Source organism: Colius striatus, chromosome 5 (assembly GCF_028858725.1).
Source record: "Colius striatus isolate bColStr4 chromosome 5, bColStr4.1.hap1, whole genome shotgun sequence".
NCBI lineage: Eukaryota > Metazoa > Chordata > Aves > Coliiformes > Coliidae > Colius > Colius striatus.
In genome coordinates this window covers 35,740,417-35,755,755 of record NC_084763.1, presented here as the reverse complement: position 1 = coordinate 35,755,755, position 15,339 = coordinate 35,740,417, and the positions used below count along the sequence as shown (strand labels likewise).

Below are 15,339 nucleotides of genomic sequence, written 5' to 3'. Positions count from 1 at the left end.
CACTGAATTGAACAGCCCTCTCAAACAATCTTGAGCCTGTGTTTTTTCACAGTATATCTTTTTCTCAGCTTTCCCTAACTTGGCACCGATGACTTAAATCTTCCAGAAGACTATAAGTATTTTAAGTAGTTTAAGAGCCACTTCTTTTAATCAGAATTTGTGTGATAAATCCAGGCCAAGTAAGAAATTTATTTGAGTTTAACAATGTTACTTACTACAAACATGTGGTTCTTTACTTCACATTCATTCAGCAGAGGATACAGCAGCTGTCTGCTGGTCTGACCTCTTTCTACTATATTCCCTTGGTAAAAATGATTACTAAATGACAGTAAATCAAATATGTTGCCTGATGCCCCTGTTCTCAGATGGCTTTAGCCCACAAGGAACAAGAATTCTCTGACAGGCACCTCTTCAACTCCCACTCATTATATGAACAGAGGGCACTTATCACTTTTATTCACAATTCAACTCCATCTTATTTAGGAGCCAACACTGCAGTTTCTTATACTGTAGTTTTCAAAATTATATTAGATCTGATTGCACTTCACAGTGAATTTTCAAAATATTTCATAATTTTTCAAGTTCACACATAGTTCTTTGAAGTGCAGATTCTTTTCCACAGATTGCTGGTTTTTAGAATTCCCAAGAAAGAATCTTCTCATTGGCATCACACACATCTTCATGGCCAAAAAAGTTAATGCAGTTCAGTTTCACGTCCCCTGTCCCACACAAAGCAAGACCTCTGCCAATGTCAGACCAAGTCCTGGGCTCCAATAGGAAGCACATTGCCAGCTGGCCAAAGCAGGTGATCCTTCCCCTTTCCTCAGCTTCTTTGAGACCCATCTGTAGCGGTGTTCAGTTCAGGGCTCCCCAGTACAAACAAGATAGAGATACACTTGAAGTTATTTCAGTGCCACAGAGACGATTAAGGGACCAGAGTGTTTCTCCTACACACAGAGGCTGAGAGAGCTGGGACTATTCATTCTGGAGATTAGAAGGCTCAGGAAGGCTCTTAACAATACATATAAATACCTGAGCGGGAGTGGGGGGAGCAAAGATGATGGAGCCAGACTTTTCTCAGTGAAGCCCAAAGAAAGGATAAGAAGCAATGAACACAAACTGAACTACAGGAAATTCCATTTACACACCAGGGAAAAAAAATAAAAAAGAGAGGGGAAAATATTTTACAGTGACAGTGATCAAATATTGGAATAAGTTGCCCAGAGAGGTTGTGGAGTCTCAGTCCTTGGAGAGACTCAAAACCCAACAGGACAATGCCCTGAACAACCTGCTAACACTGCTTTGGGCCAGGGGAGCAAGGAGGTGGACTAGATATCTCCAGCCTCAACAGTTCAGTCATTCCATGAAAGTCAGCCGTCACTCTGTAGAGTATAATTTGGAAAAATTCCATGATTCCACAATCCATCTGGATTTTCACTATCCTCACAGTAAAGAATTTTTTCCTAATATCCAGTATGAACCTTTGAGCTGCAGTTTGTGATACCCGATTGTTCCTACACTCCTTGGCACTCCTTGCCTTTGTACTGCACCTTCAAGTGTTTCCAGGTTTCTACTACACCACCTCTTACTTTGCTCTTCACCAAACTAAGCAAGCCCAGTTCCTCCACAGCTCTTCTTGGTAAACCTCTGCTGAACCGTCTCTAGTGCCATCCTGGAAATCCAGACACTGTTCTTGATATCTTCACCTGGCTGAACCAAGCTCATTTGAACTTGTTTAAATTACAGGGGATGATTTCCACCCTTCGACACCACTTCCCCCTTGCAGCATCATTTCTGAGTCACACAAGGGCATGACAGACTCATCTTGCTGACAGTAATAGTTGTACTTAGCTTAAGTCAAGAATTTCAGAGTGAGACTGTTAGTATGACTCTGTGTAGATCTACGTCTGACTGGAAGACTATACCACTTTTCCAACAATTTGGCAAGTTGTTCTAAGAGCTTCTAAAGAGTAATTGTAGAAGAAGGTGAATTGTCCTGACCTGTGTAAATTGTGGTTAAAATTTTCCCAAGATTTAAGCACTGACAGGCAATCTTGTTGATGATGTAACAATTTTTTCCTCCAGAAAATGCAATCTACCACTCCCTCACATCCTTTGTCAACACTGCACACAGACTCTGTCAAGAATGAAGAAAGACTACAGAAAAGTTGGGCTAAGACAGAGTTCTCAGAGTCTTTTTCATCTCTGGAAAACACACTGCCACACTTCAGCAACCACAGAAGTACTACTCTTTCTCACACAACTCATGCAATATTTAAAGAATACTGACAATCTTCCAAATGTCTGAAGTTAGATAAAGCTTCACAGCTTTAACTTTTTGTCAATAAGATCATCCCCATTCTGCATGGGCCAAGAGAATTACCTCATTTTGAATCAACTCCTGATTCCTGTGTTATTTCCTACCTTAAGTTTCACATTTCTTGCACAGCCCTTTGCATAAATATCAGCTTAAAGCTCTCCACATAGAGCTGTCTCATCTAGATGTAACAGTCTGCAGAGAGACTGGGATCCACTTTGCTTTCCAGTAACTGCTTTAATACAAGTGGTACTTTGAATGAGCTGAAAATTATGCCGTAGGATAGCCACGAAAGGAAAATTTTCCCTAGCATTTGAATCGATCACCACTTTGCCAGCACTTTGTCAGCAGGGATAACAGACGAAACGGTGAGGAGGTTTCCCGGGTCGGGATATGAAGGGCGGCGTTTTGCGGTCAGCTAGTGGGGCGGAGGCAGACTTCCCCGTCCATCGGAGAGCTCCAACGGCCCTCCAGCAAATACACACGTCCGCCCCAGCAGCGAAAGCTGAGCCGCTGGCAGGAGGCGACTTGGTGGAGAGAAAGGGCGCCCGGGAAAGCAGCGCACCTTGGCGCCTCTTCTTCTTCCTCCTCCTTCCTGCGGGGCGGGGAGGGCCCTTTGAATGTGCCCTTTGTCCAGCCGAGACCCCAGCAGACGCATGGATGAGCACTTCTTGGAGCAGCCAGCCCGAGCACCGCGGTGCCGGAGGGGAAACCCCGAGGACACACCGCTCCACCGCCGTCCGGTGCCCGTCGCCGCCGCCGCGGCTCGGGCCGGCGGACAGGCCTCCCGCGTGCGCTCCACCTGCCTGGAGGAGAGCAGGATGGGCACAGGAGGCGGGGCTAGGAGAGGAGGTGGAGGCTGTGGCCAGGGGCCCCGCGCCGTCGCTTCAGCTCTCCTGCGCGGCCAACCCCTTTCCGCTGCAGAGGCGCGCCCGGGCACCGGCGCTCGCAAGGCTGCCAGCAGGGTTTCCCCCACAGCCTAAGGAACCGTCGCCCACCCGCGGCAGGGGCTTCGGCCTCCACAGGAAGAAGAGGCTGCGCGGCGGCGGGGCGAGGTGAGTGAACCCCGTGGCCGCCGCCGGGACGGGACAGGACAGGACGGAACGGGACGGGACAGGGACGGGTGCCCCCGGCGGGCGCGGGCTCGGGCTCGCTGCAGGAGTCGGCGCCCAACTGGCGGCAGCGCGAAGCCGGCCGGGCGTCTGGCTGGCAGCACAGCCAGCCCTCCCCTGCCGGCGCGGTCCGGCCCGGGCTCAACTCTGACTGGGGAGAAAAGCCGCGGGACGCACTCCTGCGCCACCTCCTCGCCTTTTCACCGAGCTCAGCAGAATTTGCGAGTGCCCACAGCGTTTCGCGCGATGCTGCAGGCACTTCAAAAGCGAGGCAGTTATCCCTAACACTTTCATGCTGTCATTTACAGATAGTGCCGAATGAGAGAGATACAGTCACTGTCCTGTGCCTCTTTCATCACCTCATCGTTGAGCCTGTTCATTTTGCTCATTTTTCCTTTTTCAAGAGGGAAGCCTTGAAACCCCTTACTCAGGAAAGCCTCTCATTGACTTTGAATGATGCTTTCTCAGGACAATGCCTGCACCATGTGGGTACCTGTTGGTTCAGCATTATAACGAGCCTATGTTCTCAGTAAAAAAATGCAGTAACATAACCACAGCTTTGGAAACTTGGCTTCCCCCATCCTCATTCCCAGAACAGAAGGGGTATACACTGAGGATGAACATCACTACAACTGTTTTCTTTCCTTGCAGTAGTGATTTAGGGCTATAACTGCTTAGTTTCTGTCTCTCACAGGACTCCTAATTTTTGTTTCTTCAAATGTGTTCCAAAAAGACACATGCTTTAGATTACTCTTTTCTGGCAATTCATAAGACACTGAATGGTGGAATTATAACTGCTTTGTATTTAGGTTTTCCAAGACTATTACTGTGCTTTGTTATTGGGTGTACTCAAGAAATAATTTTCTGTTAAATCTGGTATCAGAAGCCAAGTGGATTATTATGGACTAGCACCTGTGATTCCTAGCACATGTGACTGTGCATGCAGTCACATGGCCGTAACCTCGTTTCCATGGATAAGCACATATGCTCATTCACACACTCTTTTTTTCTTTCTGTTTTGTCTTCTGCTGCATAAATCATTGATGATGTATTTAACATTGTATGAAACATTGTTCCCCGAAACAACCAATGATGCATCTTTTAGGATCAGCAGCTGTCACTCCAGCTCATGGATTTCTTTTTTTTTTTTTTTCACATCATGGCATCATTTACTACATCCTCATCAACACAAACCTTTAGCTAGAAGCTGTTACTGGAATCTTCATTACTAAATTTTCGAAAGGAAGAGTGATGGCAGCATGAGAATCAGGTGATTCAAGTTCCTCCAAACAGAGCTTCTCAATCTAGAATATGCTTCTGGACCTTCAAGATAGTGTGCTAGTCAGACAAGGAGAGTTATGAAGTGGCTGGAATCACTGTGTAAGTTCATGTAGACTGGTGATATTAACGGTTGAAAGCTCAACAGAGATCTGAGCCACAACCTGTTTTAAAAATTTTAAGAAGTCAATCTCATGTAAAAGAATACAAAGTCAGTCTTCAAATTTGCATCATTTTTTTTCCACACTAAACTTTAGGATCAGAGAATAGGCCTCAAAACAATTGTGACTGCCCTTCATATTATGAGTTCTTTTTAAAATAAATCTGTGGCTCACTGTATTCATTAATCTTTTTTTTTTTCAGGTGAGTACATTATACTCAGTTCTGTTTGTAAACTCTGCTTTGTCATTGTAACAGCTAGAAATACAGTTTATTGAAACATAGAATTAGAAATTCTTAACTAATCATGGGACTTTGGGATATGGGATTTTATGGATATGTGATACCCTGAAACTTGTGATAAAATTACTGGGACTAGCCCAAGAGATGGAACAAGGGGCGGGAGGGGGAGGGGGGGATAGAAACGTGCCATCATCAGCCCATGCTGATGCTATATAAACCATCCATTGACTGGTGTAGAAAAGGGTTAACAGCCTGACCTTCAGACAGAAGCTCTTGTTGACCCTACTCTGCAACACTTGGCTGAAAGGTTATGCCCAAAGGGACGGTTTGGTAGCAGGAGGGAAAAATCCAGAGAAAAGTACTTAGGAAAAGAATACTTTGGCTTCAGGTGCCTGGTGGCCTGGCAGAAAGCAAACCCTCACAGCAGACAGTACAGAAGTGTAGGACTCATCCACTGAAGGAACCAGACACAGTTAAAACAGAACATCTGACAAAGTCTGATTTGTCCATACAATTTCCCAAATAAAAGAATCAGTAGTTAGCAAAATAGTTTCATATCTAGTACTTCAGCTATTCAGTAGGAAGATACACAGAAGAGCTGCCTAGTCACTGTCTTAGAGGTCTGCTCAGAAAGTCACACTGTGGTAAGGGACCCTGAGTTTCCACTGATGAGGTGCCAGCACCTTTCCTCCTGCAGTACCATGTGATGCACACATGAGAAGACTTTGTTGCATAGTCCTTGTAGTTATTTTACAGCCTTCAAGATGCTGGTTTTCCCTGCAATTCTAAAATTTTCAGAAACATCTCTTTCAGTTCATTCTCCTTTTTTTTTTTTCCTGACTTCTAATTTCTTGTAGTCCTTAATAGCTTATCACCATTTCTGCTCGTATTTGTGAGTGATGAATATTGCCAGTATTCCATGGAACCACATGAATGCAGTCCAGATGAAGTTTCCTGACAATCTCAAAGGGAAAATATACCTCTAAAGTCACTGTGTGATTGTGTGAGTGACTATCAAACAGACCAATTCTAAAACCTAAATCCTGAAACCTAAGAATATCAGGAAAACACATTTGAATGGATTTCTTGCTTTAGTTAGTCTCATGAATTTGCCCAAATCTATTTCATAACATTTTACACGTTATTTCTGTAAGATGTTTCAGACTTAGTTATTGTAACCTTAAAACTTTCAGCCTTAATTAATACATTAATTCCACTGGCGACGTGGGCACTTAGCTTAAGTATTCTTTTTCATCTGTGATTTTGGTCTGTTGATTCATACCCTCTCTTACTCTCTGCTTTGCTTAAAAAACAAACAGACTTTCCTTTCCTTAGATTATCATTCCTTCTCCAGCAAATGGGTGGAAGAGAGAGAAGAAAGCATTTTGAGGGAAGACAGGCCTCAAAGTTCCAGTTGAGCTTTTCGAAATGTGTTTTATATCCTGTATTTGTTTTGCAGGGAGTTTCTACAATGGAGAAGAGGGAAGGAGATAATCACGCCATTGATCAGAATGCAGGTCAGAGCATCGTGCCACGAAGAAATACAGGAAACCGTAGCAACTTGGTAATGTTTCTGTAAAAAAGCAGCTCATATGCCACACAGAATATTGCAGTCTTTCATTTGAGTTTGTCCAGAAACAGTGTTCTCATCACATTGGCATATCATCAATACTTCTAAGGCCTTGTCACAATATTGACATGAAGGGATATAAAGACAAAGAGCATCTCATTCAATTTAATCACAGTCCATGATAAAAAATACACAAAGATTGGGGAGCTAAAAAATTACTTGAAGTTAGTTGTTAGTTGTATTTTACCAGATGAGCAAAGCTCTGTAGAAATAATTTAAGATTGTTACACAGGAATACAAATTTTTCTTCGGAGGAGTCCTCATAATTGCCACAGTACATTCAGTAAGTTTTCCACATCACACAAAAAGTCCAGGAAAAAAATCCACTCCCAACAGCATTTCAGCAACTGCTAACACACAGAAGTAGTTCAAGCTACCACTTGCTATTCTAATATGAACTGTCTTTCAGACTGGGAAATACTGAATTAGGCTTTGCAAACTCTCTCTTCAAGAAACAAGTATCTCTGGGTTAAACTTGGTTCAGATGTGAATCTAAGTTTGTAGTATTTGTACCAACTTCCAATTCTACAATGCATAGATTACACTCAACTTTTCTTCACAGACTAAAGAATAAAACCTACTTAGTCTATACTGTCACTATTACAAAGATAGGCTCTTATCATAAGATAAACATGTAGCTGTTCAGCTAAAAAAACTTAATGAACACCATGCTCTTTAATTTTACTGTAAGGCACTGTAGGCAAGTCAGTCAGACATGGTGGGAAACTCTAGGATTTTAAAGCAAGATGGCATACATTTTTTATCTTTCTGTTGAAACAAAACACCTATGTATCATTGAATGTGAAGGTAAGATTTGCACCTACTTACCCTTGCACTATTTACAAGTAGTACCCTGCTTGAATTGACCCCTTAATCAGCTTCAATTTAATATTTGATTGTTAACAATAAAGCCAGATAATGTTGCTGAGATAGGAAGATCTCCTAGCACAATGCTAACTTAAAACTTTCAAATTGCTAATGTTTGCCTTCCTCAAAAGGAACATTGCCATTTCATTTTCTGGATATCTAGACACCTGCCATATCAGCCATTCTAAAGCTAAGCCACTGCAGCATAAGATCAGTTTTACTTTGTATTTCATGGGAATATTAAATGACTTACATGCTTATTACCTAAAATTGTCAGTTCTCTACCTCTGATAGCTGCCTGCTGCATCAAGTGAAATGTACTGCTGTTAGAACACATATTTTCATTGTATGTATAGTGGTTGTGTACCTCTTCCATGAACTATAGGACAATCTTTAAATATATTATCTCAGTTTAAACCACTTTGTAATATTACACTAAAATTTTGTACTAGTTTAGCTCCTTCTAAAGTCTCTTGTGAGAGAAGAATCAAGCAATGCCCACTTGGCAGCAGAAAATTCAGCTTCTTAAGTAACTCAGTTTCACCAGGTTTCATAAAAGTTTAGAGGACACTATTATATTTGTGAAGGAGAGGAGGAAGACCACAGGACTTTGTGCTGGAGTTGATAGATGTGCAGCTGGTCTAATGGTGGATCAAACCTTTCTACTTACATCCGTATTCCCAAAACGTAAATGTCATTAACATAGTGACAGAATGATATATGTTATTGTCTTGACTCTGGATTCTGTTACTGTGCATATTGTTTTGGCTGCATCATTAAGTCTGTAGCTGAAATTTGACATTTTAAATCTCTAGCTTATGTCATTAAAAGCTGTAATGAGGCCTCACATAATGTAATTGATCTTCCCTTGCAATGTAGTTAACTTCATGGAATTAAAATCTATTTTGAAATCACTACAGATAACTAATGAAGAATCTAGTGGTTGATAGGCCTAGGACAAAGGCTGGACTCATTGACCTTAAAGGTCTCTTCGAGTCAAAACAAAATGATTTTAAGAATGAGAAACCTATGGTAAAAGTGCCTTGCTCAAATACTGACTATGCTGTTTGAAATGTTCCATTTTAAACTATCTCATCTTTAATAGTATGTCTTGAATATGGTTTCAGTGCAGTATGGTGTAAAAGCCATGATGTTCCCATATTGTCATAACTGAAATTTTTAAACTTCTTTTGAACTATTTCCTTTCTATCCTTTCCAGAGCGTGGAAATGCAAGTCACCAATCCACCAGAAGTAGCAGAACTTTTTAATTTACATCAAGCACACAATTTTGCTGAGTTTGAACACTCTTCAGAGCAACACTGCAAGCAGGATCTGTTCCCCAAGTGGCGCTTGCCAATGAAGATAGCATCTGTGATCTCATTAGTAGCATTTGTTTACAGTTCTATGAGAGATGTCATATATCCTTTTATAACTAGAAAGGAAAATGTTTTCTATAAAATTCCAATCCTTGTCATAAACAAAGTTTTGCCAGTGGTTTCAATCACCCTTTTAGCACTAGTGTATTTGCCAGGAATATTAGCTGCTGGTTTCCAGCTGTACTTTGGCACAAAGTATAAAAAGTTTCCCCCATGGCTGGATAGATGGATGTTGTCAAGGAAGCAATTTGGACTTCTCAGTTTCTTCTTTGCTACAATGCATGCCTGCTATAGCTTATGCTATCCAATGAGAAGATCATACAGATACAAGCTACTAAACTGGGCATTCCAGCAGGTATGATGGGCATGCAAATGCCAGCCCTTCTGTATTCAAAAAATTCTTGGTTTGGTCATTCATCAAATCTGGATGGGGAAAAGCCATTTTCATTGCCATTTGATTATGAAGCAGACCCTCACAGAGCACTATTAAGGAACAGAGTAGGACATAGTTGTTAAAGCTTGTAATAGAGTCATCACAGCTGTGTTAGTGTGTATTAAAGAAATAATTTCCTTCATTTGCAATTTTTTATTTCTCTGTAAAATTAACATAATTATACCTGCCTCATAGGAACATTTAAGCCTTTGGCACACTATTAGTTTAGTGTGGATTAACCTTCTCTACATCAGTGGAATCTAATGATCTATAAAAACTGAGTATACACTTTTAGACATCTTTGTAAAGAGAATTAGTCAGGAATGAAGGGGGACTGAGCTAAATCACAATAATCTGTATTTATCAGAAACTATATTTGAGAACACTGATCGCTCCACAATTAAACTGGTGCACACAAACTTGCTAAAAGACAGAATTTGAATCATGCTTCTCAGTCATGGGCAGTAATTTGCTTGCAAAACTCTTGAGTTCTCTGTGACTACAGAGTTCCTAGTACTTGCATACCACCTTGAGCACCATTAAGTATTTTAGTATAAGGAATATTCCAATACAGGGTAGAGACAGCAAATGTACAAAATGTGTTGCCCTCACAGCCTAATCTAGAGTTTTATCAAAAACACAGTATGATGTTAGCAGCTTCTTACAAATTCTATAAACAGTCAAACTATCTGTCAAATGCTCTGAAATCAGCTTTATCAGTAACCTGACTCAAATAGATTACCAGAAATTTCGCTGAGATTCCAATCTTTTGAGATGAAGAATTATCATGGGTCCTATTATGCTGTGGTGATCACTAGCAGCATCAAAAGGCTGTTACAAGTAGGTGTAAATGAAGTTTTGACAACAGTTTATTAAAATCACAACCTTTTCATCTGTTGTAGTCAATGCAGCTGAATGTCCCAAGTTGTTTTTGAAAAAACAGAGCTAAATTGTGGCAGGAATTTAAAGAATGACCACTGAACTACCTCCCTAAAATAGTACTGTTAATATACTTCCTGTTGTTATAATCTCCCAGATATGGTATTTAGCCACAGGTGGATTATTTTTGGTCAAAGAATAATATTTCTCCTACTGTGAAGGCAGGCTAACAGGCCTCAGAACCAGTCTCTCCTGGGCCAAGATATTAATAAAGTCTAAATTATTCTCACTTAAAGCCCACCTTTGCTCTGCAGATACTAGTAGAGACTTTGTCATCAGAAGTGAATAGCAGTTACATTCACGGACATTCAAAATACAAAAATACTGTGTTTCTTGGCTTTTTTTCCCTGAATATTATGGTGAAAATAGCTGTATTTCACATAAACAGCTACGTGTGCCAGTCTGTTATTTTAAGTATTATGTTCTTTTGGCAGATCAAACAAAAAAAAGAAAATGCCTGGATTGAACATGATGTTTGGAGAATGGAGATTTACGTGTCTCTGGGAATTCTGGCACTTGCTTTGCTGGTCTTGTTGGCAATAACATCAATCCCATCTGTCAGTCACTCTTTGACCTGGAGAGAGTTCCATTATATTCAGGTACACATAAATGTCATCATTACATGTCATTAGTCCCCATTTGTAGAACTGTATGTTATCAGCTGAGACCATTAGGAGTTAGAAATTTCAAACACAGAGAAGTTAGTGAAAAGTTTGTTCTGTACCCTTTGTTAATTGCTTTGCACGAAATAGTCATTTAGTTTGTTTCCTCGTCAGGAGAAGAGGCTGTCAGGTTCAGAGTATAAAGTAGGAAGAAAGAGAACTCCAAACCACTGGTTTGCTCCTCTGACTTGTGATGAGCAGCAACTGTCCCTTCACAGGACCTATTCTTAGGTCAAAGACCGCTGGTGCTGAAAACATTTCAGTCATCTTCAGGCATGCCCTGTGTCCTGCTGAATTGGGTGTAGATGGTATTGCAACAGCCAACATTGTTCCCATACAACACACTACACAAGGAGAATTGTTTATTGCTTCCTTGGAGCCATTTAGGCAATTCTTTGCTGCCTGAGCAGTATGAGGTGGCTGGAAAGTCCAGGAGAAGACTTCTGCCCAATAATATATGCAAAGGTTTTTCACATGCAGCATTTTTAGCTTCATAACTCCCTCCAAAAAGGTGCATTCTGAAAAGAAGACATCTTGAAACACAAGCATAATCAAATCCAGCCACTCCTGGGTTTGCTGTAGATGTGCTTGATTCATTCATCTAAGTATCTCATTTGCTCTTAGTTCTCCTGTATCATATGCAGTAGTAACCAGAGGTGATTCTGCTGACATCGATATGATCACTCACAAGGTTTGAATTAGGTCACTGAACACCAAAATCCAAAAATTCAGTAACTTACTAATTACCAGGCATTTGAAAATTTGATCTGAATTTAAAAAGTAGATCTGAAACATGTATCTTCCTACAGTTAGTCATTTGAGATTCTGCCTGTTCTATGAAGTACTTTATTTATAAGAAAAGTTTTCAGCTCTACAGAGAATATATATGAACAGATCTAGGAGAGGGTCTTTCAGTGTATGGCTGCACTATTAAATTATGGTAAAGAAACACAGAAGAGTAACTTACTGTAGTGGGTTTGTTTTAAAACAAATAACCTTTATACTAAAAAATCGTATTCTGTACATTTAGCAGTTGGAAGGACAGTTGTTTGACTTCACTGATGAGTAATTCAATTTTTCCAACAATATCAAGATTTTTATGCAACAAGAACATCAAAATTACCAGTAACTAGCATAAAATTTCCTTTACTTTTGACTTTTCGTAGACATCCTAAGCCAAATTTATCAGTAAGTGGAAGACTTCAGTTTCCTATAGTTGTGCAATTGCTTTTGTCATAGCTAAAAGTTTCTTGTTTTAGTTAGCCTTAAAATTTTTCTTTGCAAATAATCAATTAAGCCATATATAACTCTCCTTTTGAACTCACAAGAATTAATCACAGCAGTAAAGTAATTTAGGATACAGATGACATCTATAAATTGAAATATTGAGACCTGACACTTCTTCAGGAATAGCCTGTAATCTGTAACCTCTTCTGTGTATTAGCTAAGTATCATAGCAATACTTGAAAAATGTGCCTCATCTGTTTTCTTTTATGGTGGCATAGAGGGATACAGTTAAATTCTTGAATTATAGTTCTTAAATTTTGGTTCAAAGCCAGTGGTCTCTTTTCTTGGACTGATACGTGTTTGCTGAGGCCCCTCATGTTTTCCATATTTGCTTAACAGAGTACTTTTTTTGCCAAATTGGAAAAAATAAATAGCTTCCTATTTTCTTTCTCTTTTCAGAGCAAGATGGGATATTTAGCTCTACTGCTTTGCACTGTTCATGCACTGGTGTTTGCTTGGAATAAGTGGGTTGATGTTAACCAATTTATCTGGTACACACCACCTTCGTTTATGGTAGCAGTTTTTCTTCCTGTTGTAGTTCTGCTTTGTAAATGCATACTGTTCCTCCCATGCTTTCGGAAGAGGATAAAAAAGATCAGATGTGGTTGGGAAGCTAACACACAAACCAATCAAACCAGTATGACTTCCAGACTGTAGTTCAAATATGGACATTTCCTGTCTATGTATGTAAATCAAGGCCACGAAACAGTCACTCGTGAACTCCATCTACCATCTTTTCCATGAATGTTTCCTTTTCGCTTTTCCTTTCAACTTCAGCAATATGGGCTGCCTGATGCACTTTGGACCTTTTCTAAGACAGAAAGTTGAAAGATTCATCTATGCAGTGTTCTGTTATTTGATCATTTCTTTCTGCTGACTCACTGCTTTTAAAATCGAAAGGCTTCAATGCCTCAACATTAATTGTTTCATACTCAAAAGCAATTATAAATCATTGCTCCAGATGACCACAGAAAGTAAATAAATTATTACACCATAAAACCCAGGAATGCTTTCTGCTTCCAACAGCCATGTTTGTTCCTTTGCTAAATATCAGTATTGTAATGGGACAACAATTAGAGTATTTATCATCGCATTCCTTCTTATTGCCTGTGTCCTATGTTTCACTCTGCAGAATGGGGACCTCAAACACATGAATCAGACAGAAACTGTATTCCTACTAGGTCTTGAATTTAGACAATTGGGCAAGCAGAACTGCAAGCAGAACTTTACGAGGCTTGTGTATAGCCCAAAACAAGAGTTTTTAGACTCAAATCTACACCCTATACAGGACTAGGCATGTCTCTGTTTACAGAAAACAATCAAACATTTCTGATTTTTTTATTCTATGAACATGTTATTTTGTTTCTGATGCTGGAAATTTTCCATGCTTTTGACCTAATCCTGCAGCCCTTGACATATACTAAACTTTATTCACACAAATTATTCCAGTGGGATAACTCACATCAGGTAAATGTGTTTTAGCATTTACTCTAGGGCCAGCACAACTGTGTGAGTGGAAGACAAATATTAAAATCTTGACATTGATTTGGTGAGATTTTCATGTAAAATGGTTTCTCAATGCACTTGCTTTTACAGAAAGTTACACACAAGCCAATTAAACCTCTCTTTCCTTGCGTTGTATAGGTCTGGCTGAATATTTTAAGTAAAATAATTCATTTGTTAGTATCTATTTTTAAATATGTTATGCAGTAGTTAATATTTTCACCCAGCATCAGGAACGGTTCTACCAGTCTCGCAGCATCAGTTGACTAGGACACAGAGTGATCGTCTGAGCAAGAACTGTAATTGGTAGTGGCTCTGGTATTAAAACAGGTAAACAATGTATGCAAAATATATTTAACACATGGTGCTAATGATTCTGCAACTAGTGATACACTGAACATAAACAACAGGCAAATTAAATAGCTATAGGAATACTACATTTTGTATTTTCCTAGTTATAACATCATTCAATTATTTCAGCTAAAAGTTGACCTTCTAATTTGCACTTAATGTAATATTGTGAAAATAACTGGGGATGTCGTGGCCTGTATTATAGACTGAAGATAAGGGTGGCATTGTGTATCAAATTATTAATGTATGACAGAGGCAAGCACTCTAAAACACAGGAAGCTAAGAAATTTCTAACAGAACAGGAAAAACGTGGAAGAAGCTATTCAAAGCTATTTATATGGCATGTATAAAACAATAGCAAGGCAAATTAATATTTGTATGCATTTGGAAAGCAAGTAGTTCAGGGGAATAATAATAATAAGCTTCAAGGCTTTTCACCGTATTAAGGCCATTACCAACTGAAGTCTTTTGCTCAATGGGTCTGTCATGAATCAGCTAGATCAGTGAGCATTGAGCAGAAGAGCGATCAATAGGATTATGAAGTCAATGGAAGCTGGAAGTTAAGGTCCTGTGCCTTTGGAGTCTACATCTTGCTGCACAATGGTAGGATTTAGACCACTAAGTCAGTTTTGAAAATGGGACTTTAATTCTACAGTTGATTTGATCTTTGTGAAATTTTTGCCCAAGTTCTTAATTTTCTCTCTGAACGTCTAAGGTATTGTCTAACTTGGAGACTAACAGACAGCTCCTTCTTGTAGAAATCACTACAAGTACCACTGCTAGAAAAAAGACCAAGAACTCCATGAACATGTAAATTATCTATATTCAACATGTTGTAAAAAATATTTAAGCTGTCTGCTCCAACACATTTTTATCTAAGTAGCAGGAAAAAAATATTATCTGTGCCATTATATTTAGTACATAAAATCAGACCAAGGCACATTGCCAGCATGGAATTCTTTCAGTAAGTACTAAAGAAAATGTATGGACATCTTTCTTTATCTTCTATTCATGGCATAGCAGTGATAAATTTAGATTCATCCCACTTCAAGTGGCTGAGAGATTGTGTCCTAATGAAGCATTTTATTGTACCCTGCTCTCTGCACTTGTTTCACAAGGTATTACAAAGCAGCATAACTTCATTAATTTCAATCTGTCAATATGGGTTGAAATCCTAACAT

General features: G+C 39.7%; 1 protein-coding gene across 1 annotated transcript; it reads left to right on the top strand.

Moving 5' to 3' along the window:
* Nucleotides 1-3,231: 3,231 nt before the first annotated feature.
* On the top strand, nt 3,232-13,874 carry STEAP1 (STEAP family member 1). The gene is made up of 5 exons (XM_061996468.1): nt 3,232-3,372; nt 6,569-6,673; nt 8,826-9,338; nt 10,790-10,954; nt 12,704-13,874. Exons 2-5 carry the CDS (start codon nt 6,581-6,583, stop codon nt 12,959-12,961), a joined length of 1,029 nt encoding a protein of 342 aa, XP_061852452.1. The 5' UTR covers nt 3,232-3,372; nt 6,569-6,580; the 3' UTR covers nt 12,962-13,874.
* The last annotated feature ends 1,465 nt before the right edge of the window (nt 13,875-15,339 follow it).

Bases quoted from the DNA above. Each gene is read 5' to 3' on its own strand.
- STEAP1 (XM_061996468.1), top strand. From the start codon at position 6,581: ATGGAGAAGAGGGAAGGAGATAATCACGCCATTGATCAGAATGCAGGT. The intron at 6,674-8,825 runs GTAATGTTTCTG...TATCCTTTCCAG, and splicing joins CAGGAAACCGTAGCAACTTG to AGCGTGGAAATGCAAGTCAC. The intron at 9,339-10,789 runs GTATGATGGGCA...TTCTTTTGGCAG, and splicing joins TAAACTGGGCATTCCAGCAG to ATCAAACAAAAAAAAGAAAA.